This window comes from Ambystoma mexicanum, chromosome 12, assembly GCF_040938575.1.
Source record: "Ambystoma mexicanum isolate Mex_15411 chromosome 12, UKY_AmexF1_1, whole genome shotgun sequence".
In the NCBI taxonomy this organism is placed as follows: domain Eukaryota; kingdom Metazoa; phylum Chordata; class Amphibia; order Caudata; family Ambystomatidae; genus Ambystoma; species Ambystoma mexicanum.
This window is the reverse complement of record NC_090936.1, coordinates 1,068,469,347-1,068,494,199: the sequence shown is the minus strand read 5'-3', so window position 1 is coordinate 1,068,494,199 and position 24,853 is coordinate 1,068,469,347. Positions and strand designations below refer to the sequence as shown.

Below are 24,853 nucleotides of genomic sequence, written 5' to 3'. Positions count from 1 at the left end.
AAACATAAGAGAAACGGGACAACAGAGTGGGTTGGGACAGACGGAACAACAGCGAACATAAGTATGCCAAAACCTAAGGACGAGCAAGAACAGGAAGAAATAGACAAAGGAGCCTCTGAAGGTATAGCAACAAAGAAAACTAGAGTAAGGACACAGTGGTAAATAACAGTTAAGCGAGAAAAACAGCAAGGTTAGTGAGAGATGGAAGCAGCGCAAAAGAATAATTGAGAGGCAGGACCACAAAGAAACCTATCAGCATCAGATGGGAGAGACAGAAATGAGGGGGGAAAAAGCAAGATGAGAAAAAGGAAGGAAAACAATCTAAGACAGTGGAAGAAAGATCATCAGCAGTACAGAGACTGCAACAGAGAACACGTGGAAAGGAGAGCAAGCTACAGTAATTATATAAGAGATGCAGAGGAAGAGAGAGACAGATAAGTGACAGCAAGGCAGATGAGGGAATCAGCAATCCTAGGACACAGAGCAAAGAGGGGCAGAGTGACAGATCGACAGACCATGACAGGTGAACTAGCAAGACTTAGTAGTGGGTGGCAGAGCAACAGAAAGTGAGAGACAGAGTTGCGGTGGCAAGGAGAGAGAGAGAGAGAGAGAGAGAGAGAGTGTAAAAACAAGATTGAGAAGCCATGAAACAGAAGTTGTGGCAGGCAACAGAAGGAGTGAGTGGCAGGGAAGTAATACTGGTAGAGTTAAGTTCTTGATTTATGACAAACCAATTTAAATAGCTATTCGTTGGTTCTGTATCTGTAGTGGTTTGAACAGAGTTCCTGTGTCCACGTATCATAATGGTGCATATGGGTCGTATTCACCTGAAATTATTCTGTGGTAGATTGTTTTCCACTGGATAATTTGGGCTGCTGTTGGCGACCCAGCCATTCCCTATCTACCTTCGACCAGACTGTAAATTCACACACGCATTTTACCACTCCTGTCGCTACTCCTCAACTCAAACTATGGTCTTCCAAATGGCGTTCATCCCCACAGCACTTCGAGGCCATACAAGTGGCAGTAGGCAAATGCCAAATAATATATAATGTATTAATCCAGAGAACTGAAAGTAAGCATCCCCCAATAAGGCAGAAAAACCCCTTACTGAGAGGCAATAAAGGATACACCCCAGGAGGGAATAAGACCACGACCAAGTGCGGGTAAAGTTAAAAGGTTTTTATCTAAATTAAATAGGGCATGCAAAGGACTCTGCAAACTCCGAGAGCGCTCTGTCTGACAATAGCAAAGACAGTCAGTTATATTACAAATGCACATCATGCATGAGGTAAGCTATAGGGGCCACGCAGTCTTGGGGATTGGATGGCGATGTCTAGCTACTATGTAGAATATAGGTTCGGTGCTCCATGATTGGCGGAGATCCACGTGGTGGCATCACGATGTGCTTGGGTCAGCTGGGCTCATCGGGGTGGAGCTCTTGGGCGCTGGCTGTCAATGGAGATTCACCACGGTGGTTCTAGAAACTTGCCCGTGTGGCCTTTCATACCCATTCATCACACTCATCTGTACCAAGTTGTTATTTAAAACTTGGGTGGGGGACACAAGAAAACACTATGCAATACGAGGTTGTTTCCATACATCATCATAAAGTTGTCAGTAGCAAGGGGTCCAGTCATCTTATCAGGGGGCATGCGTCAGGCTATCTTCATCATTTTATTCTGTTTGATGCAGTAAATGATGACTCTGGGGGATGTTTGCACAAGGACGGATAACTGCCTTTGTGGTCTGTTGGATTTGGGGCGAACTGGGATACCATTGGGTCAGAGGGGGCGCCTAGCTGGCACCTCAAAGGCGGTGGGATTTAGGACCAGGTAGCTCATAATTCATTTGGCCTGGCCATGGCGGTCTCTGCCATGGGGGAGGTAAATACTTGAAGAGGGTCCAGCAGGAATGTTGGGAGGTGAGGCTGTGCTGCTCGCGAGTCCCTTCGGGCCTTGGCGGGATGAGGGGGAAATGGCCTTGTAACTCTGAGCAACTTTCTATTCACGGGGCTGCACAATATACCATTGGAGGGGACGAATGCTAAAGCTGGGAGCATTAAGGAAAACACACATTTCTGCCGTTTACATATGTTTACATTACTAAGTTCATGAAAATGGAGATTTTTTCAGTATCACATGCAGTACATAACTTTAGCCGGTGTAATACATGCAATTCATGAGAAAGGCGAACGAATAACAAACATGAGGTAGTATCAGGTTGGGTCATATAGTCGGGAGCATGAAAGCAACATGTTAATCTAGCATTTCAATTATACTACAAACTGATTCGATACCCTATGTAGCTTACATGTAATACGACATATTTCGTTACATCATACACACGCATTTTATATATTGCTTTTTCAATTATCCTTTTTACAATAGCAGCAAACATTGGTTGGCACAGAGTGAATATTCGAGCAGTTATACACTGGGTCTTGGAACATGAAGGCATCTTGAGGGTGTGCGGGGTCACTTCGCTTTAGTATAAATAGTTTGATTTATACATTTACCATTAATTACTACACATTCTTTAGCACCAGGAATAAGGCTCAAAGACTCGAGGGTCTAGTATGTACGGTTAACACTTCATCTGGGGAACTGGTCAGGAGGGTCAGGGACACCATATATTACTCGTGCAGGGGTTAGGCGCGGGGTCGGGGTATGTTTGAGGGGAATGGTTTTTGTTCTTTTCCAGACTCCAACTACAAGTCCCATCACTCCTAGGGCAATGATGTTCTGCAGAAGGTAAATGATACAGTGTTTGTTCTGTTACTTGTTCGTGTCTAGTTGCTCCTGAGAACAGGCTTTCAGCGGATCTGCCATGGGGTGGAGGCTGGGGAAAGTGCAGGCCTCTCCGTGTGCGGTCAAGTGGGGGCCGAGCTGCAGCTTTGTACGCCGGCTATTCTGCATGGGCCTGGGTTCAGCACACTTAAAATGGAGTCTTGCTTATTACAAAATGGTGTCTGTTATGCCAGACTACTGGCCATGCAGCCTCACGTGTCGATCCGCAGCCGACCTGCCTCCCGGGCCCAGGTGCCTGGGGGGGGGGCTGCCGACGAGTCCTGAGCCTCACATAGGTGGGCAATGCAGGCTGGGGGGGTCCTACAGACCTATCCTCCCATACAGAACTTTGATATACAATGTTTTTGTTTCTAGTGTTTTGGAAAAGGTTTCGGTTCAATTGTAACTTTTTTATATGCATTGGAAGGATGTCGGGTACATTTTACTTCCCAGGGAAGGAGAAAACTAATTTTTACTCTATTGAATTGGGATCTACACTTTAACTGAAAAATAGGGAGTAAAATACTCCCACCTCAAAATGCAAGAGACTGGGTGTTTCGGTTACAATGCAACACCAAAAAACACTGGGCCTCATTACGGGTGTGGTGGTATTAAGGCAGTAAATCCACCGAAATACTGCCGTACTCAATTACCGTTATTGGCACTTGGTCCCACGGATTTACTGCTGGATTACAAGTAGTGGTAGGGTGGTGTAAGTCCCCATTTTTGGAGTCCATAGGACTCTATGGGGTATTCGGTTCAATTGCCACCGGAGTCAATTCCGCAGTTTTTTAGCAATAATGTGGAGGATTTACCTCCAGCTTTTTGCTGGAGGTTTACCCTCCACCTTACCACCAAACTCATAGTATGGTGGTGCGGTAATTCGGCTGTAATGGAATTGCTGCCGTTTTTACTGCACCACTGTAGTCTTAATGAAGCCCACTGACATTTGACAGTTTTGGTTGGCAACTCTTTTCACAATAGTCATCTTACAAGTGAATTATCACAACTTGGCATGTTTATTAATTATATGGCCTCTAAATGTAACACTTGTGTATAGGCACGGTATAAATGCCATATCATATAATATCTATATCATAATTACAGACATTGATAGTGCACCCCGGCAGATCAGATATGAGCCTTTTCCAGAGGGATATATAGTTACAACCTGTGTCCCTATGCCGTTTTCACGTAAACCGACATGGAAATTGAAAGCGATAGGACATACAAAAAAATGTGATACGACTGCTTTGAAGATGAAACCCATTTCCTCATCATCTGAAAACATTAGAAGTCTGTATTTAAAAGAACTGGCAACAAAAATCAGAAACATCCCGTATCTAGACATTGAACAAAAGATGCAAATCTTATTAGGTGAGAACAGTAAAAGGGCCGAAAAAGTAGCTGAATACGTGTCAGCATGTCACAATTTAAGGCATCTGAAAGACTGTATGCTTGCGTTCAAACCCGATGACTAAATAGACATTGTACAACATGGATATATGATCAATGCTGTGCATAATATGTATAACCCAGCCACAGCAAATCTTGGATTCTTACTCCTGCCAATAAAGGATTGCTGTATTGTATTGTGCCATGTGCCTCTAGTTCAAGCCTGTGGTACAACACCCTGGTATAGCAGGCAGACATTTGTTTCAGTAATGGTGTGTGACAAATCAACTTCCGGGGTGCCAGTGGTCTAGGGGTAAACCATCAATCAGCCCCACAACTTTAATACACCAGAAGCGATCTAAACAGATTGGAATAACAAGCAAATTCTAAACCTCTTTTGGTAACGTGGACGGAACGGCAGGCTTATCGCCAAAAGGTTGTGGATCGTTAGTTGCAACAGCGAAAATACAATTATTTCCTAATGATAAAAGGAGTGTTCGGTCAAGGTTGTATTAAAAATATCTACTTTATTAATCACAACAGACAGTCTAACAACACTATGAAATACAACCCACCCTGTAAAGGAATGCAGAGAGCAGACAGTTTCAAAAAAGGAAAAGGGATGCACTCTGGATGCTGACAGGAGGGAAGTCGGTATGGTTAATAACCACAACAGTTTGTTAAGGTTTCATGGCTTTAGCACAAATGGAGCAATGGGTTGTAAAATGTCTCTGGGGGCCTTCTGGGAAGGACCAGGGGGACAGAACCACAATGTACCTTATGCTATAGATGTTCTTGGTGCTTGACTGCGTCAAGGCAGCTTCAGGGCACTTTGCAGGTTTTTGTGACAGAGTTCGAGATTGGAGTCACTGTGGGTATCAAGCGTCAGGCCGGTTCAGCCATCGAAGCTGAACGAACGGCTGCATGCTAGCCTATATGTCAACTCGGGGTCAGGAATCGTTGTCTAATTGCTGATTTGCCAGTTCTGAAGCACTGGCCGAGACGTGTCAGAAGTCTTTAAGCGACAGCGGCTTGACAACAATCGGAATTGCTGTCGGTTGCAGATTGAGAAACCTGACTGGCTCTAAAATGTCCTTTAAGGCAGACATCGTCAGGGGGACGTTGTGGTACTTCTCCCAGCTTCTTTAATGGGCTTCTGTCATCCTTTAATGTGGACATCCCAAAGCTGAGGAGTGTGTTTCAGGTAGTTTCCTTGTCCTTGCTTGTAGGTTCAGAGACCTTCTGGAACTTCCAATCCAGGAAGCTTGCTGCAGAACATAGCAGGGCATGCTATGTGCTGGCAGGGTACCGGTTCTGGTGTGGCTAGAGGGTCATCTGAGTTCTGCATCTCCCTCTGTTTCCTGGGACCTTGCTTCGCTCTTTGGATGTCCTGGCCTTCCTTCACTGGCGGAAGATGCAAGGCAGACTGTACCTTCAGCCAGAGCCCAAGGTTGAGTTCTCCTTTCTGCTTCTGGTGAAGCCTTCAGATGATCTTCCAAAAGAGGGGCTCAGCCCTCCTTTAAAGCTAAGTGGTCCACAGTGATTGGTGTAGGCTAAGCCTACCTTAATGAACCAATCCTGGTGTACTTAACAACAATCTTCTGTATGTGTGAGGTCATAACCAGAGTTCTGTGCAACAGGAAAGGTAAAGGGGTGAAAACAGGAACAAGGTGTGCCCAGAACTAAAATTGCAGAACCCTTCTCTCAACAGAAATGGCTCTGGGCTCACTCCTTTGTCTTACTATGTCCCACCTATCTTCCTGCATGTTTTGTTCAAATAGTCTCTCTGCTTAATGGTCATCTCTTTGTGGTCCCTGTTAAAGTGGCAAGTCTTACTTGAAGCTGCAGCAAGACCAGACTCTCTGCCCCTTCAAGTGGTCTACTGTAAACAACAGTCCCAGACATTGTAGTTCACTATCATTGATACTGAGGGTAGGTGCTGGCTTCAGGTTGACACCGTTACATATGAAAGGTTGTTGGGGTTGCGGTCTCCTTTTGTTAACATCTGCAGCCAGGCCCCATGTGGGCCTGTTTGAAGTACCTTCTATCAGTATGTTAATGACTGCCACCATCCGCAGGGCCTAACAAAAGAGCAGGGCGGATCTATGGAGCCTTTGTTAGTTAATCAGGATGGCCATGGCGGGGGGACATTGGTCCTCTCCGCCCCGCCCTTCCTGGAGATGACATTGTGCACTCCTGGCTGTCACATTCCAACAAAATATGACCGGGCGGACTGTGGTTGTAGGCTGTGTCCACCCAGAGTACACAGGTCTATGTGGTTGCCATTGTATTGTATTTATTTATTTATATAGCACATATGCACAGGAAAGTGTTTCAAAGCACTCAAGAAGGGTTGGGAATGTTTGTGCCCTCCCTGACTTATACGTGTAAAAATGAATAAAACAGACACTCCCTGGACAGGGAATAAGGCACAAAAGAGCAGGCTGCGAGAGTTCAAGGAAAAGTTTATCTAGATCTTTGAGAGCGCTCTGACCACATCAAGGTTACAACACATTTATATAAGCACATTGGCATATCTAACATATGATGCTACGTTGGACCCGGATAGGTCAGCCAGGGTAGTGTCTTAGGTGTGGGCCTCATCTCTTCCTCCGGGTTGGTTGCTTGGTTGGCGAGAGGATTAACGTCAGACATCTGTGCCCCGGATGTGTGAAGGTCAGGTCGCTGTGAAACACGGTGGTCACTATCTAAGCTAAGAAATTACATTCTAAATAATGCATGCACTAAATAATGGTTGATCAAAAGACCCTCAGTAGTTTATCATGTCATTGTACAAATCACACAGGTATATATATCATGCGTAACATTTGGGTTATACAGGTCACAGGCTTACGGGTCTTGACCACTATAATACTCTCATTGAACTGTGGGGTTAGTCTCACAAGAATCTTAGGTATGTGGCATTTGTCAGTATTGGGCACGATATACTGCAGCAAGGGTCTAATGTTAGTTGGGGGTCTGTTGGGTGGGTTTCATAGCATGGTCAGCGGTCTGGAACATGAAAGGAATATCTTGCAGGGACACAGGGTTAGAATGGCAATAAGTTTCAACTGGCGAGGGTAAGAGGGCAAGGACACTTTTGTGGAGATGGACGAGCTATGTGCTTGGCTCATGTTGATTCACATGCAGGACAGTGATCTCGGAGGAAAATAGATGTTACATTTATTATTTGTTGCCAGCATCTCCGGCTTCAGCGTGAGAATGGAGCTGCAGAGTTTTCCAGTCGGAGTGGGAACGAGGGTGGGGCCATGTGCTCCGATCTGCTGTGGCGGGGAAAGGGAGAGAGACATTTTGTACTATCGCAGTGAGGCCTGGTCACCAAGATGGAGTCGAAAGGGGGTACAAAAATGGATGCCCTGTGTCCTGCTCAGTGGTCCCATCTACGCAAATGTAACCCAAAGTTAACATTGCATAAGGGCGAGGGGCGTACCCACCAGTAGAGGCACTTGGTCCGAGTTTTGTACTGAGAAGTGATGCCAGAGAGGGGCCCATTGGCTCCTCGCTCCCACACAGGAACAAGGGGGGGGGCACAACAGTTGCTCAGAGCCCTTGAAATTCTGAGACGATAATCGTCTGCACAGACAAAGTAAGTGCGTTAAAATGCATATTCAGTGGAGACGTAGCAAAAAGGCCTGACGGTGATTCTGCAGTTTTACCAGTGCGATTAAGGGGAGAACAGACAGACTATCTTCAGGCCCGTTGCATTTGGATTGTGCAAGTGCATAGACGGTAACAGGGAGGGGGGGGGGATCCAAGTGCACCCAGTCGGTGAAGACTGGGGTAAGTGCAGAGATAGACACACTCTTGGGTTATTTTTAAGTGCTGTGAAGGTGGCTGGGTGTAGGGCCCTGAGGCAAGTGCGATAGAGGACCAGCGGAGGTACCTGGGACTGGTGAGACTCTGAGGTACACCAAGCGGCCAGCCAGTAAGCTGTAAGGAAGAGGAGGGAGAGATGCAGGGGAGAGGGAGAGCGAAGGAAGAGGAAGGTCTTGAGGAGTTTCTAGATATTAAGAAGGTCAGGCTCGAGACGGGGGTGGCAGGGAGGCTATTCCAGAGGGAGGCACCTGCTGAGGATAAGGATCTCCCTCAAGTCTCTGCTTGGAGAACCGGCTCACTTGCAGAAGGTTGGAGGTAGATGAACAGAGGGCTCGTGAGGGACAATATTTAGGTAGACAGTGTTGCAAATGGGTAGGTCCCAGGCCCCAGAAAGCCTTGTGGACAATGCAGAGGGTCTTTAACTTGATTCTTGCAGCCACAGGGAGCCATTGAAGGGATTTCAGCACCAGAGTCCCTGGGCTTGAAGCCAAGGATAAGTCTTAAGGTTCAGTTATGGATGAGTTGTAGAGGGCGCAGGGCAAAAGGGAGGTTGAGGAAGAAGCTGTTGCAATAATCCAGCCTAGAGAGAACCAAGGCTCTCGAGACAGTGAGCCGCTGGGGGAAAGTGAGAAAAGGTAGAGTACCTCTGAGGAGGTGTTGCTGAAAGTTAGATTTTTTTTAGAGATGCAAGAGGTGTAAGAGGCGAAGGAGCGAGTGGAGTCGAAGATGACCCTGAGGTATTTTGCCTTGCAGGTGGGTGCGGGCACAGGGCCATGGGAGGCCGGCCAGAGTGAAAGTGGTAAAGTGGGAGCAGGGGTCCCAATGAGAACGATCTCGGTTTTACTGGCGTTGAGGCAGAGGTCGTTTGCAGCACACCATGACTTAATAGCGGACATACAGATAGATATGAGCGAGGAGGAGGAAGAGGAGGAAGAGGAGGAAGAGGAGGAGGAGGAGGAGGAAGCAGCAACGGCTGAGGGTAGGCTGAATGATAGCTGTGTGTCATCCGCATAACACTGGAAGTTAGAGTTGAAAGTGGCAATGACACGTGCAAAAGCAGCCATATAGATGTTGAAGAACCAGGGGGAGAGGTGTTATCCCTGGGGAACCCCACAGTTTGAAAGAGCAATAGTCGAGAGGTATGATCTGAGTTCGGAGAGAACGGATATTAATTACGCCAGAGCCTGACCTGTGATTCCCAGGGTGTCGGGGAGACGTGCAATAAGGCTCTTGTGGTTAACCGTGTCAAAGGCAGAGGAGAATGAGGACAGAGGAAGTGTTAGTGTCAAGATTTGAGATCAGATTTTCACGTGTGTTCACAAGATCAGTTTCCGTGCCTCTGGATGCTCTAAAGCCAGACTGATTGTCATGGAAGCAGCCAATAGATTGTGTGGAGGGTCAGTTGAGTGATAGTCAACCTCTCCAGGAGTTTACGCAGGAAAGGAGCGATGGAGATCGAGTGGAAGTTTGCCGGAATGGAGGTGTTGGCAGAGGGATTCTTGAGCAGGGTGTGTACAAGCGAGTGCTTAAGGGCAGTTGGGAAAACTCCAGTGGAGAAGGAGAGATTGCAGAGATCATCCGAGGCTGGGGCGAGGGAGTCAATATTGTTCTTAATGGTTTTAGAGAGTCAGGGGTCTACCTGTTTTCCACTCAGCTGCCCTACGTTTGTGTTTGAGGGCAGCCAGATCAGAGTCGTACCAAGAGTTGCACTTTCTGAAAGGCTTCAGTCAGACCCTCATGGCAGGGCAATGTCAAGAGTGTTGGAAATAGAGAGGGTGAAGTTAGCGAAGGCTGTGTCAGGGTGGGAGTCAGTCACAGGAATGGGAGGAGGAGAGTAGGTGGAGGCAAAGGCAGACACTGACACTTTCTTCATGGGTCTGGTGACTTTGAAGCCGAGTGGCAGTGCTGGGTGTGTTGCTGCAAGAGGAGAGGAGAGCGTCCGGTGTGTTGAGCGAAGAGAGTGGCCAGTCCAGGAGAGGGGGGTAGTAAGAGGTATAGAGAGAGGGCTGTCACTGGAGATGAGAACATCCAAGGTGTGGCCCGCGATGTGCGTGGAGCCAGAGGGTAGGATGGAGGGGGAGAGAGAATGGCAAAGTTTGCGGAAATGTCATGAGGAGTCAGGGAAGTCTAGATGGATGTTGAGATCACCCATCCGGAGGAGTTGAGAGTAGAGAGGAGTGCAGGTCAGCCCATTCCAACAGGAAGAGAGTGGATTGTCCTGGTGGCCGATAGAAGGTGGCCGTAGTGAGAAACTCCAAAGAGGAGTAGGCCTGTGTAGGGATGAGGTACACAGGTATCCATTCTGGAAAGATAAGCACCACTCCCCCACCAGACAGGATGTTGTAGCCTTCAGGAAAGTGTGTGTCAAAGCTTTTGACCAAGCTTTCCTTGAACCAGGTCTTTGTGATGGTGAGCACATCAAGATCCATGAGTATGAGGAGGTTGCGGATGTCAGACTAGTGTTTGATGGCAGAGCGAGTGTTGAGATTGGCAATATAGAGCAGCTTGCCATCTTTAAGGGTCTTCCTCAGGGGGGCACAGGGGACAGTGGTCCCACCTAAGGGTGGCAAGAGGGAAAGTGGAGTATGGCGAAGGAGCCAAAGCCAACAAGGGGGCCAGGACAGTAAGGCAGGGTGAGGATGCCTGTACAGAGGATGAGGAGGAGGAGGAGGAGGAAGTCACAGAGGGCAAGGGACCCTGGCCAGAGGAAGAGGTGAGTTTTGAGATGCGAGAGAGGAGCCTGTTAAAGGGAAGAAGTTTGGGTTGAGGACCCTGACCCATGATGGTTCCATTGAAATAAACATTAATGATGACTCTGGTATAAAGATAGGAGCATTTGTGTGGATTAGCCCCACATATTTTCCTGAGGTTGGTCTACCATCAGTCCATTTAATTAAACATTTCAAAAAAGCTCAGGCGAGCACACGCCTACCATGCGGATGGTCAAATTCCTCACATGGTGCCTCTTGGGCTAAGCATGCTGTGTATCTTGTTGTTCAGCTTTGTACAAATATGAACAATAAAGAAATGCATAAGCACTCTAGTGCGGATGCAAACAAGATTATTCTGACTCTCAAGGGTGCTTTTGGAGAAGCTCCCTCTGTCGTAGCCGAAGCCCACTGGCAACTGTGCCAGGGCACGAGCTTTCCAAAAATATTTATGGTTGTCTATATATCCTCTTCAGAAAGATCCAGACATTTCCATCCATTGAGGGCTGAAGTTATAAGTGCCCGAAAATTGCTATCTGCTACGGTCTGAAGTTACAACATTAGTCACCGTATGAATACATTTGCATAACTCACCCCGCCAACCCCCAGGTCTATGTATCTAGCCCCGGATCTATTGAGCCTGCAGCCTAATTTGGAGATTTTGTTCACTAAAAGTGGGAATATTTTCAACCATCTATGACATGCCCTTGACTTCGCAAGGGTCAGAATGCACATATGGAGACCTGCTATATGCCCTTTTTCATACTTCAGAGCTTGTCTTGGACCCGCACGCCCAAGACGGCAGGTGGGCAAAGAATGGCAGTCTTGCGCTTTCCAATCACATTCCTTTTTTTAGATTTGAATTGTGTTTTAATGTCTAGGTTCATGACGAAAATCTAGAAAATTGAAGCAGATCATTTAGAGATGGTGGTCCTGAAAGCAGGTATTGTGTTCTGTTAAACTCTAAGACAAAAAAAACGTTTTTAAGCAAGTTCCTTTTCACCATGAAAACTTTCTTCAAATTTGGCATCTCTGTTCTGACCAAAACTTTCTTTTGCCAAATTTGGTGAACTTTCATGGACGAGTAAAATAATTACAGAGGTAAATCTATTTTCATTTTCGTCGTGAAAAGAATCATTTTTCCCACGGCAGAGATGAAGTGGTTCCATGTGTTAAAATTGCGGCAAAAATTGCCGTTTACACAAAAATTTGCGGCAAAAAGGCTGTGGTTTTGCCGCTGCAGTACATGTAAAGGATGCGGGGGACAACCCTGCTCCCTTTTAATGGTATAATGGGGTACCCCTTTACCGGGTCAAACCACAGTATTTTTGCTGCAATTTTCGTTTTTTTTTGTAAAGGCAACATTTTTGATGCGATTTTATTACTGCATACCGATAAAGTTACAAACTCGGTAGCTGCTATTGTTTGTTTGAATTTCATAGATTTTTTTATTTGTATTTTTTAAAACATTATTTTAGGGTGGAGGGGGTTTGGAATTTACAAGAACTATTTAACTTTATACGGCCAATGTTTATATGTTTTTTTACAAACATGAATGCACTGTTTTTCAAATTAGTAATGTATTTGTCATACATGTCTTCTCTCTATATGACCCAGTGAATGTGGTGTTTTGTGCTTCATATATAATAGTGTGATCCTTTCTGAAACCCTGGTCACTAATGCTAGGGGCCTAGCCCTACGTGGCCTCGCCTACCTTGTTTGGGCACATCCCACATTTAACGAGGCTGACTTGTAAGCAATGTCCTTGGAGAGAGGCCTTCCACACCTTTCCCATTCCACCTCCATTTCCCGTATTCGTTTTTTTACCCCCTTGTCTGAGCCGCACTGAACGGTCCATTGCTTCTTAAGTTGCAGGAAGAGTTTGATGGAGTGTTGCAGGAGGAGGCTGTCGCAGAGGGATTGTCTGGCTTGGGCCGTTCAGCGCTCGGCATTGGGCAGGTGTACCTTGATCTGGCACTACCAGTAAGTAGCATTAACATCCAGATCTTTAAACGCTACTAATCGGCCAGGGGAGGCATTCTCTCATTTTATGCGTTCTTCTTCTGAGTTTAACATCCATCTTTTGAACTTTTCTTTTCCCAGGGCCGTGATTTAAGTGACATTAGCATTCTCGGCGGATACGTGCACCTACAGAAGCTGGATCTTTCCTACAATAAAATTAATGGTATGGAAGACTTGATCAGCCCGAACCCTTGGTGTGCAAAGTGATACAGTGGCAAGGCCATGCTTTTTTATTAATCGGATCATATGGAAACTGCTCCGGAGCTTTATAGGGTCACTAATCTACACAGAATAATGGGATGCTTAGAGTATTCTCAGGCCGCCGCTTGCAATTGCTTTGCGAGTTCATGCCTCGTTTCAGCAGCCATTATATTCCCAAAAAGCTGCAGACATTTTCTCTGCGCGTTAAATATTTGAAATTCTATGTTTTGTGGGTGTGTTTTTCTGTTCACCTTTGTTCCATTAATCCTTTTTAATGTTTCTTTTCCCTTTTTAAAATACAGATTCTAGAGGAAAGACCACTGCTTGTTTTCTGGTCAATGTTCAAATCGGTGTTTATTTTCTTGCATCAGGTTTTATTGTTCGGAGCGCTTGGCGTTTGACCCCTCTGCCTTGGTGTGCTTTCTCTAGAAGCCTGCAGTCTGAGTCGGACCGTTTTCAGGTGATCTGACACTTTCCTGCCCACATCAACACAGCACTGCAGTTGTCTAAGGAAAGTCGAGGTCAAACTACAGCAAAATGATGGACTGATGGAAGCAGAACTTCTGCTCTCTGCCTCCTTGACCACCTTTTTCCTGTTTCTGCCCACTCCTCCACCCACCACCCCCTCACCAAGTTCAAAATGCTGCCTTCACCACCATACTCTCTCTCTGGTCACCTGATGGCAATCCTGATCTTCAGCATCCCGTGGCACTCCTGCAGCTGTGTCCATTGATGTTGTTCTCTCCCCAACCCCTCCAGAGCTCCTCTCAGTTCATCCCGATACCCTTGTTCCTCTTTGGGCCAACAGGGAGCCTGGAGCATCTGTTCATTGTTCTCCCCACCACCACAGGGCCTTCTTGATGCTGACATTTCGTCCCTGCTAGAATCCCAGAAGGTTGCATGTCAACAAAACCTCTTGCCCCAAATAATACTCTTTCCGGTGTTGGTGTTTAGAGGAAAGGACTCCTCTATTCTCAGGTACCTTTAACCTGTAGTGACCATTGCTTTCCACCAGGGATCACCCGTCTCCCAGATGAGTCTCCGGAAGAAACTAAAAGAAGACTATTTAACTCTTCGATATAACCTCAGAGTGCTGCCACCTGTATCTGGATAATACACACCACAGTCTGTTTGTGGAACTTCTTCTGTTCTGCTCTGTTTCCTTTCCCTCCTTTCCATTCCCTGACTAAGGAACCTACCTGATGGAATGTTTGTGGACTCCCTTTAATGAATGATCCTGTTTGTTTGCTGATTGTGTTCCATGTCTGCCTTTCTTTTTTCCCTCCCTGTACTCCCCTCCCTTCCCCTTCTTTCTGTGCTGCTAGCGTCTAGTAACAACTCATTTTGTAGTGTACGCTATGTAAGCATTTAAATAAATAAGGACAATATCATGGATAAACTATGGTCATCCATCCATGCCCATCAAAGTAGATACCACTGGTAAAAGCGGTTTGTCAGTGATTTATATAAATGGAGGACAGGACCTTACAGATATTAATTTCCCCAATCTTACACATGGACAAAATGAATGAAAATCTGAGTATTCCAAAGGTTTAGTAGAATAAAACCAAGCCATGCAGCCAGAATGACTAAATACGTTTTGGGGGAGAATTTCTTGAGTTTAATTTGTGTACTCCATTGTGTTGCAGGGTTGAGTTATCCTCAAGTTCTTTGTTATTACAGGGGTGCACAATGTAAAAAGTTGGCATCACTCTGTATATCAAGAGTCTTGGTGCATATCTGCCAGGATTGTCTCCGATATGCATCAGCCTGACACGACTGGAAGAGAAATGTGCATCAGATCTTTTTTCTGGATAGCTGCAGAAAGTCTCTGTTTCACCTATTATGTGCGGATATGAGCATGCTCCTGTGATCAACCTCCTGGGAAATATTTTTACACTTTTTCCTTTGTTCCCCTTTTTCTGAACACCTTTAAGTATGCCTCTTTGGCTCCAGTATTGTAAGGAACAACTACTGGGGCCGTTTGTCTTGCCAGCCTAAATTTGGGTTGTTTAATTCTTGTACATAGCCCAAATAAACCTTTTTGAATGGCGTCCACGAATTGCGCCCTCTGTATAGTGCACTTGGCTTCATGACAGAGGGTGACGGAAGTGGGATCCATGGAGGCCCTACTGGAGGCCTGCCCATACTCTCCAGTTGCAGCTCTCAGTAGTGAAGGTTTGATTAATTTCCCAGCCGCCCTTATAAGCCACCAAGTTCTGGTGGCTTTTACCTCTTTTGCATAGTAGATGTCCTTCCCAGAGTTCGACCATTACTGCTTACAAGGTAAAGGTTACAGTTCCCCATTCGAACTTATGGGGGATTGCAACATATCCGGGCTTGCCCTTAAGTTTAGAATACACATGTTGGCAAGCATAGTAGTCTGCGGCTGTCGGGGGGAGGGGGGGTGGTGTGGGTATGAGGTCATTCCTGGTGACCAGACTTTTGCAGTGGAGGAATAGACCATATCGTCTGTGAAAAATATCCCCAAAGTGTGGTGGAGGAAACTAAAGGTGTCAGCACTAACAAAAGAAGGGAGCGAGGGTTTGAGTACACCTGCCTCTCATTAAAAAAGACAAAGGACTTCATTACAAGTTTGGCGGTGTGGGGAAAAAAGTGGCAGTAATTCTGTTACCGCCACTTTTCCCACAATGCAAAAAGATATTTTTTTGTACACATAAATAGTGTAGCCCCTTGGTGTGCGTGTGGTTTTGGGGCAGTAAACAACCTTAAACACAAAGAAAAAAGATGAAACCACACTAATAGATAGAACAATTTTCTGTCATTAATCAGCTAGAATTTGCAGAGAAATGTTTTATGCTCGGGTAGAGTCAGAAGTAAGAAATAACATGCAGGCTGTCTAAAGTGTGTCAATATGTAATACTCAAAATGCAATAGATCAATGATAATGACTGTATTTGACAATGTTCAAAAAGTTAATTTAGAAAAAAAGTCTTAGGAACCTTGTTTTTTAACCTAATTTAGATGACTATTGGGTTTCATGATCAATGCATGATCATGTTTCTAATCTGCCTAAATAATATTTTTTTGGCAGATTTACCGCCTGCAGAGTTACTGCATGGTAAACCCGCCAGATTTTAGAGAAAAAGAGGCGGATTCACCTCCAGCGTGTTGCTCCACAGGACCAAGTGGCGGTAACAGTAATTGAATTTGGCGTTATTCCGGTGGTAAATCTGCCGAAATACCACTGAACTCTTAATGGGGGGCCAAAATAAGGACAGCCACTCCATTAGGTTGCCAAGTGTAGTCCCTAGGGATTACCATGTGTGGTAGTGAACCCCAACTTCACAACAGCCCAAAGCATGTTACACAGCTTTGCAATCAATCAAGCAATATTTCCAGGCAAGATTTCTTTCAACAAGACACTCCCTCTCTCGGTGAATCATTTTTTTTTCTTTTTTTTGCTGCAACATGCTATTTTAACACACGAAAGAGAAAGCTGGAACATTGCTACACTTTCTCTTAGAGGAACAGTTTACTTTTTCATGACGTCTCTTACATGCACATTTTAAATCTGTTGTAGTGCAAATTGCCATTAAAATGCTTAATTTATTAATACAACCATGTTATTTAAATACTGCAAAATAAAACCTCGTTTAATTTACTCAGTCTATTTACTTAACTCACTCTTAAGTAACATACTGCATCACCAAAATTCCAAACATGTATTGCTACTACCAACATGCGCTAGCAGCCTTATAGACCCCCAGAAGGTTAATTATCGCTTGGGATAATGACCCGCTGCCTAGTTATGGCCCGAGGTGAATGGCCCCTCCTTGGGTCTATAAGGCTGTATTCAAGGCTTTAGCGTAGTGTATTAACACACAGTAAGAGTGACCTCTCCATAAAGGAGGTGCACAATAAATATGTTTACTATCATTATACATGGCTCACCAAAAGAAAGTGTTTAACTGTTCCCCCGAGACCTGTAAGTAGATATGTTCAAGTAGAATTATCCTTGGGTCGTTTGCAGTGTTCTTCAGACTTTAACATTGATGTAGATTTGTCTCAGAGATGTTCCTCACGAGGGGCAGACTTGAATTGGCCCTAGAAGGTGAAGCAGTCTCCTGTCTTTTTGTTGCATGTATCCAAACCTTTCCCATCTCTCATTTATATCCATAGGTGTCTTGTCTGCCAGCACATGATGTACTCCTTTATCTTGCACCAATGTGTCCAGGGCTGCTAAATGCTGCAGTCTAAGACATTCTTTGAAGTCGCTTGGATCTACCTTGGCGTTATCTCATCTTTAGTTTCTAACATACATGACAAGGTCCTTGATCATATCTGCAGTCCCACTTTTTGGGATCCTAGTGTACATTTAAGAAAGCTTTCGCTCTCTCCATTTTTATTTTTAGAAAAACACTGATTATAAAGATTTCTTTCTATTATCTATGAATGGATTGTTTTTTCTTAGCTAATTGGATGATTTCCTTTGCCTGATTAAGTTGACCTAGCCGTACTTGAAATGCCCTGGGCACGTCGTTAATGGGATTTCGTAGACCAATTCTGTGGGCCCTTTGGATCTTTCGAGGTGGTTCGAAGGTATGGTTAAGCATCTTGGGAAGCCATAGTTCCATGAACTTCAATGCATTTTTACCTTCTAACTCGTGTGCAATGCTGACAAAAAGGACATTGTCACATCGGCTACAGTCTTCCAGTTCGACAGAAGTTAACGATACTTGTCACCCCATGCTGTAATTGTTCTAGCTCCAGAAATCTGTCTTGTATACTGGATTTTATCTTGGGAATCAAAAGCACCATCTGCTTGCGCTTTCATAGCTTCTCTCATGCTTCGAAGTTCCGTATGCGTGTCTGCTGTACAAGAATTTATGGTGTCCACCATGGTCCATGGTGCACAGGCCTGCCATTTGCAAATGTAGTTGTTCCAGACAGACTGAGTCAGATGTGTTTCAGGCAGCCTGTGTTGTGGGCTATTTAACCCTTCTGTCTGCGGGGTACAGTTAGTGGTAATGCTAGACTGGAACTGCCATGATCCTCGGGGGGGGGGGGGGGGGGAAATCATTCTAAACAGATGTTATGTAGTATGTTATCGCTGGACCAAATGATCCCCAGCAGAAGGGGCTCTCAAAGTTCTGAAGAAGGGTGCAATTTAAATGGTGATGGGGATACCACCATACATTCCACTTAAAACATTAACCGTGAGGTAACAATGTAAGCTGGAGAAGCTGGTAGAATGAGTTTACTAGCAAAATGTATATAAAAGGATTGGCAGGAAAGTTTATACCTAGTCGGAAGTGTATACCTAATAAATGTAAACCAATGACAAAATGCTTTGAAGTTCCCAAATTGGCTCAGCCTCTTCTCTGCTACAAACTAGTAAAGAAGATACAGGTTGAATAGAGGGAGAGTTAGATGTTAATTCATATGAATTTCTTATGTTAGGAAACAAGTGTTGCAATGACCTCTGTTAGCATATCAAGTGGAACACAGCATTAGATGTGCACACCCAATATCGACGCTCGGCCCTACTATTGTTTAATGTTTCGGAAATCGCAGCCGTTCATACCCACAATCACATTTCACTTTCATTGATGCTGGCTCAACATGTTTGCTACAATTGATATGTAACCCCGGGTCCAAGTCAGTGGCGTAACACAAAACGTGGAAGCCACCCTACAAGCCGTGTGGGGGCTGCAGGTTCCCCCGTTACGCTCGTGGTCCAAGTGCGCACCCGTAACAGATGCCCCTTGCAATGAGTCAGCAGGAGCGCTTGCAATCCCCTTGACCCTAATTATTCCGGATCCCATGAACTGGGGGTATTGACTACTGGACAATGAGTTCCTGGGTGTGAATGATGTATTTGTCTGGCGGTTATAAACTGGTACATTAATGCTATTAATACAGTGTTGTTCCATAATGCTGAATGGAGTGTTCAATCACACTGAGTCTGTTGGACTGCTGCATTATGATGCAAATGTGTGCAGAGGATTTTATGTTTTAGCTTGTGTTTGAAACAAAAACAAAATTATTTGGGGCATTCCTCTGATATTGACCCTGCCTGGGACATTACAATACACATTTCTGCCTCTTTGGCCTCTTGCACTATCCAAAACTGAAAGCACAAATTCTCCCTTGAATCTATTCCCCCTGTGACAAATGTGAGGGGTGGTCTGCCGCAAATAAACACACTGACTCAGTTGGTATGTCCAAGGGTGTTTATTTGTGACTTTACGAACCACTTGGGCCAAGGGTTCTCGGGTCGTTATCAGGCCTGACTGGATTCTTGGGGAATTGGCGCTAGGGCCGCCCCTCTCTCTTTCTCTCTCTCTCAACTACCCCAGCCGTTACCCTCCTCCCTAACTCAGGTGTCCTTAATGGGTGTTGGTACTATTGAACAGTGCCACCTGTGATCTTTCTGGGGCTAAGATTTGGGTTATCAATCTCCCTTGGTGTCTTCTAACTTTCCATGACCTATCCCTCTTAGTCTCAGGGAGTTAACTATTGTGCCTTATTTCACCTGGTGTTGCTTTTACTTCTCTCATGCTCACTCGTACCTGACCCTTCACTTATATTAGTCTCTGCAGAAGTTCTCGTACCGGTTCTCTCGCTCTCGCTCTCGCTCCCTTTCCCTTTCCACCCCCACCCTTTGATCTGACTTTGCCTCTAATTTCTTAACTCTATCCCTTCTTACTGTCGCTACCTCCATTGTTCCCTTCCTTCCACTCTACTTACTTTCCTCTTGTTATTCTTCTTTATTTTCTCTCTCTACTCTCACCACTAGCTACTCCTGGTCTCCCACTCCCTGTTGCTCCTACTATTCTCCCTCTACTGCTATTTCTAGTCCATTAACACTCACTGCTGCTCTCTATTACCAACTAACGATCTACTGCCTGTTTAACCTCCAGCTTATCCTTCACTCCCACTTCCATTACTACTACGTATTCCCAGTCTCTCACTTGCTACTCCCATACTCCCACTATCTCCACTTCCAAATACTACTACCTCTGCCACTACTACTATCACTATGCTACTCCTCCTCAAACTCTCCACTCACTAACAAATACTCCACAGACCCCCCCCTCCCCTCCCCCTCCACCCCCCTCTCCAGTAGCTTCCACAATCTGGTCGCTTTCGCCACTCTTGGACGTCCTTCACCAACTGCTGTCCTCACCCAACTAATTCTAACACCACTCTGTTCCCAGGCTTCACTTATATATATCCCATCCTCTCCCCCACCCTCTCCAACAATTAGTTTCTTACCCTCATCAATCAATTTACCTGGCTGGAGTGGGTGTGCGAGGGGTAGGGCTTGGGAATCCACACAAGGGCTCATAAAGGCTTGTAATCCCTGCCCCTTCCTTATTCCTGCTGTATGTCTAATATGGACGGTAGGGCAGTCCCTAAGGATTGTGACCCTGTTTCTTCCAGGCCTTCTCGTGGGTATATGGATATGATTACCATCCCTGGTGGTATAGTGGGGATGTTATGGTCTTCCTTTATTTAAAACAATCGCTGGTGGGCTAGTGATTGCCCTTCTTTTTTGTACTCCGGCGGACGCTGTCTGATGGAGCCGCAATCCATTCTGTAGAGCTGCGCTGATCAGAGTCTGTGATCAAATGGTCTGATATCCTGCATATAGAACACTTTACCTGCGTGTGTAGATATGAAGCTCACTCTCAAGGCTCCATGTGCCTGAACAGCACTACTTGGCAGCTGTGATGAATCCGGGGAATTTGTTCCCTCTTTCCAAGGGGAAGCCACCCCCTTTGAAACTAAGGAGATGAGTCGCCCTGTCCCCCAGGGAGTGTATTGCATAGAAAGTGGGATCTCAGTGGGGTGACTTCCCCCCTAAAGGACAAGGACTCCCAAGTGAACAAATCTGTAACATCTCCCTTACCATCAATGTCCCAAATGGTTGTTGCATACATCGGAACTGATAACCATATTGAGGAAATGGGCTCTTTAAATGTTTTTGGTTCTGCTGCTGATCCCTCCTGGAGACCTGAACTGCAAGACCAATGGGAGTCTGTCTCTCGGTGCAGGGAGAGACCTATGAAGGAAAATACCCTTATCTGGAAGGGAGGAGCTGAAGCGGGACGAGCCGACTGCTGGGCGCTGACCAGCTGGAGAGAAGCCACACAGAGCAGACTCCACTGCTGCTGCACGGATCCGACGCAGCCTGGAGGCACGACCATGATGCATACGTGTTGGGCCGAGAGCCCCCGGAATACTGCCGATCCCAGAACCGTTGGAAGCTGCAATCTCTGAGGTCTCTAGAGGAATGATACAGACCCAAGTGGAAAACGGGCATGCCCAAACTGGGGCACCTGCACAAAGGTAGAGGCATACTGACAACCCAAGAAGGCTCCACCCCGGAAGGGGCGACCACCTCCCCAGCAAAGGACACTGTGGAGCAGCAGGTACATGATTCTTCGGAAGGAGAGGGCGGAAGGTGGTTGAGTTCTTTAATGCTCTGACAGGGAGCCCAAACGCCAAAGTGGCCAAAATGCCAAAGGGGCCCGGTGGGCCAATAGAGGACAGAGATTAATAAATATATCCAGAGAAGGGGAAGTTGAATACCGTTACTCACGAGCAGTTACCGAAACCCAGAAAGAAAGGAGAACAATATAGTAACCCGACCGAGGACCGAGCACCAACCAGCACAAGCCAGAAAACAGGAATATAGACATTTCTGTAGGCTAAGTTTTGTTTTCCTTTTTATTAGTGGTAGGGTCAGTTAGCACAATAATATAAGTTTGGGCAGAGGATGAAGTCAATTTCAGTAAGATAGCCTGACAAGCGCCCCTTTTGATTGGCATGTGACCAGAAAGGAACTGAAGGCCCATGACAGTGGGAAAGAGGCACAATGTACCATCAGAGCAAAGTACATCAGCGAGGTCCACTCCAACTTGTCGGGCCACGAGAGAGGGTGGAGCAAGAAAGAGGACACCCATGAGTGTCTGACTAGAGCTAAGTGGGTGAGGGGGCCTGTGGATACACACCGTCATCCAGCAGGCAGGGAGATCAAGAAGGAGGCAAAGACGGATATTAGGATCTGGCATAAGAGTCCCAAAGCACCTTGGCAGAAATGTTTAAAACAAGCCACGTGAGAACATTGCATGTGGGCAGTTGTACACCCGAGAAGAAAACGGAGCAAATCTTCATATGAGAAATGAAATATTAACTCAGAGCAATTAAGAAAGCATTCATTGAATAACAGGCTGCTTACTTGTAATCCGAATCTTAAACCCCAAAACTATTTAAAAAGGCATTCATAATGTGATAAGCTGCATGCTGGGATAGTGAGTCCTAACTCCAAGAATGAATTAAGGAAACAATAATTCTGTGACCATTGTAAGATTGCGAGTCCCTCTCCCAGAGAAACTATTGACTTAGTTAAAAGATATGGCATGCAGAACACAGGAGTCCCCTACTTCTCAAGCATTTGTGAAAGTGACTTATTGGCTCTTTGCTGATTATAGGATAACCATACTCCTCAAACACCCTAGTCACTCATGCAATGCCAACTATGAACCAGTGACAACTCGACCCCTCTAGATAAGGGCCAACCCTGGTTACCATTGAAAACTTTCAAAGTAAAGTTTTATCTTTTAACACTAGTCTACACACCTGTCATCATTGATTATAAATTGTACAAGTAGTGAATATTTCATGAATTTCAGAAAATCACATAGTAAGGTGAGTTCATAAATTCTGTTTAATTAAAAAATATTTACATGTGTTTCATTCTGTAAGCATGTCCCATGGACATGTATTGTGAAACAAGATGGCTGGCTTGCCATAGTTACCTGTAGCATTGTGCCACGACTGAGGATTCCACAGAAGCACGGACAAAGTAAATTGTTCACAAACCGAATTAATTGATAACACAGGTCCTTATGTAGTCGCCATGAGTCTCCTTTAGACATTTGTTTTCCTCCTGAGAGATGACGGGTTTCAACATTTCTTATGTTGTCTTCACTTTGCTTTGTCTTTCCTTGCAGGGAAACAGTATCCTCCTGATTTAGTGTTTGCACATTGGGCCCAGTTATGAGTTTGTTGGTGCAAAAAAAGTGGTGGTAATTTCATTGCTGCACCTTTTTTGGCAGTAATGACATTACTGCCATTTATACCACACCGCCGAATTCAGAGTTTGACCATAACATGGAGGATTTACCTCCAGCATGCTCCATTTTAAGGCAAAGAATTGGCAGACCTACCACAGTGGAAATACCACTCATGGAGACATCTGGACTCCAGAAATGGGGCTTTACACTGCCCTTCCATTACTCATCCCATGTTAAGCCCACAGAACTGAGTGGCAGTAATGGCAAACTAGTTTGGCAGTCATTCCGTGAATTCACTGCTGGTTTACAGCCAAACTCGCAATGAGACCCATTGTCATTATGCCTGAACAACAGCCTAGAGTTCTAAGTAGGGTCAGTAGGTTAATCCTGCTTTTCCAAGGTAGTTAACACCACTTCTTCTGTTGTCCTAGGGTCAATGCAGGGTTAGAAGCCTGCATCTTCTTAAAGCCCAGGAATCTTTTCCACCAGATGCATTTGCTTGCCCTCCTAGCTGCACAAACACGTGGGTCCAGCTAAATTAGATTGGCTCTGCGAAGTCCAGATTGTCAGTTGGGTCCAGCTTCCTTACTGTACAATTCTGTCCCCTTCCTTCTATGGCTTTACACCTTCTTTCTCTGTCCTGTTTCTGGGCTTCAATCCTCCCACTTTCAAGCTGATCCCTTCATTCATCATCCTTTTGGCAGTCTTCTTACTCCATACCCTCCTCGGGATTGCTTGTCTCTCTGGGACTTTGGTCAGAAATACTTCCACTTCCTCTCAGGAGTTTCTTGATCTTTACCTCCCTTGAGTGCTGAAATGCCCCTTTTCCAAAGTTTGGACCTTAGGTCCTTGCTTTCTCTCAGTCTCTTCCTTGCCTTGATTCACTCTCTTCTGCTTTCTGTGGATTGCTTCTTCCTATCTTTCTTCATTCAAAACCCCTTCTCCTCTCTGCATCCTTTCTCCCACCATTGTCTCTACAGCCAGTTTCATTCCTGGGAATTCATCTGTGGCTTTTCATTTCACCCGTCTCCTGTTATAAGTGCTAATCCACCAACCCCCTTCTCCATTCTGCTCCTTCCGATCTTGAGCAACCTCCTCCATAATCTCACCAGCTCTTTCTTTAATTTCCCCAAATGGTTTATTCAGATCTTCACCAACCTTAATAATATGTTAGTTATATAGTGCTTTCACCAATCGACTTTACATAGAACATGTTTGCTCATTTATCGACATCTCGGAAGGATGAAAGGATGAGTTGGCTGTGCTAGGATTCAAACATGCAACCTTTAGACTACACACAGATCACAGCAGCAAGTGATCAACCTGCTGAGGTACCTTACTGGCTATTTCACCTTGCCCTCACCAACCTCCTTCTCAAGCTTACTAATGCCCTTTATGATGAAGGCATGGTATCAATCAAACAGTGAAGGCAGACACAAGTGATCACAGTTCAAGGGTGTTTATTGAACTTCAAATGTGTTGGTTAAACACCTATTTAAACCTAAATCTAAAGATATGAGCACGACATGACCATCAAATAATAATAATGCAGTCGTAGTGGAGTCGCTGTCAAAAAAAATAAAACAAATAAAAATAAAAAGTTTTTAAAAAAAGGGCCTATACTAATAAACCTATTACCAATCCTTACTTCTAAATACAAATGGTGTGGGATAACAATATAGCCAAAAGAAAAGTGTTCAAGAAATGATGTCGGGATAGTTGAGCAGTTGGCTTCCCTTCCCCACGTTTTCAGCATGGGACAAGGCGGCACATTTGAGCTTCACACACACACACACACACTCTGGCTTCTTGGCCATGAGGAAACAGTTCAAAGCTTGGGTATCTGGGCCTT

At 45.3% G+C, this 24,853-nt stretch overlaps 1 protein-coding gene across 1 annotated transcript in view; it reads left to right on the top strand.

Annotated features, from left to right (window-relative positions):
• Positions 1 to 24,853, top strand: part of LRGUK (leucine rich repeats and guanylate kinase domain containing) — a 477,106-nt gene that overhangs the window by 17,466 nt on the left and 434,787 nt on the right. The window contains exons 2-3 of the mRNA XM_069629624.1: positions 12,599 to 12,712; positions 12,833 to 12,914. Of these exons, the coding sequence (XP_069485725.1) occupies positions 12,599 to 12,712; positions 12,833 to 12,914 (196 nt within the window). The remainder of the gene's footprint in view (positions 1 to 12,598; positions 12,713 to 12,832; positions 12,915 to 24,853) is intronic.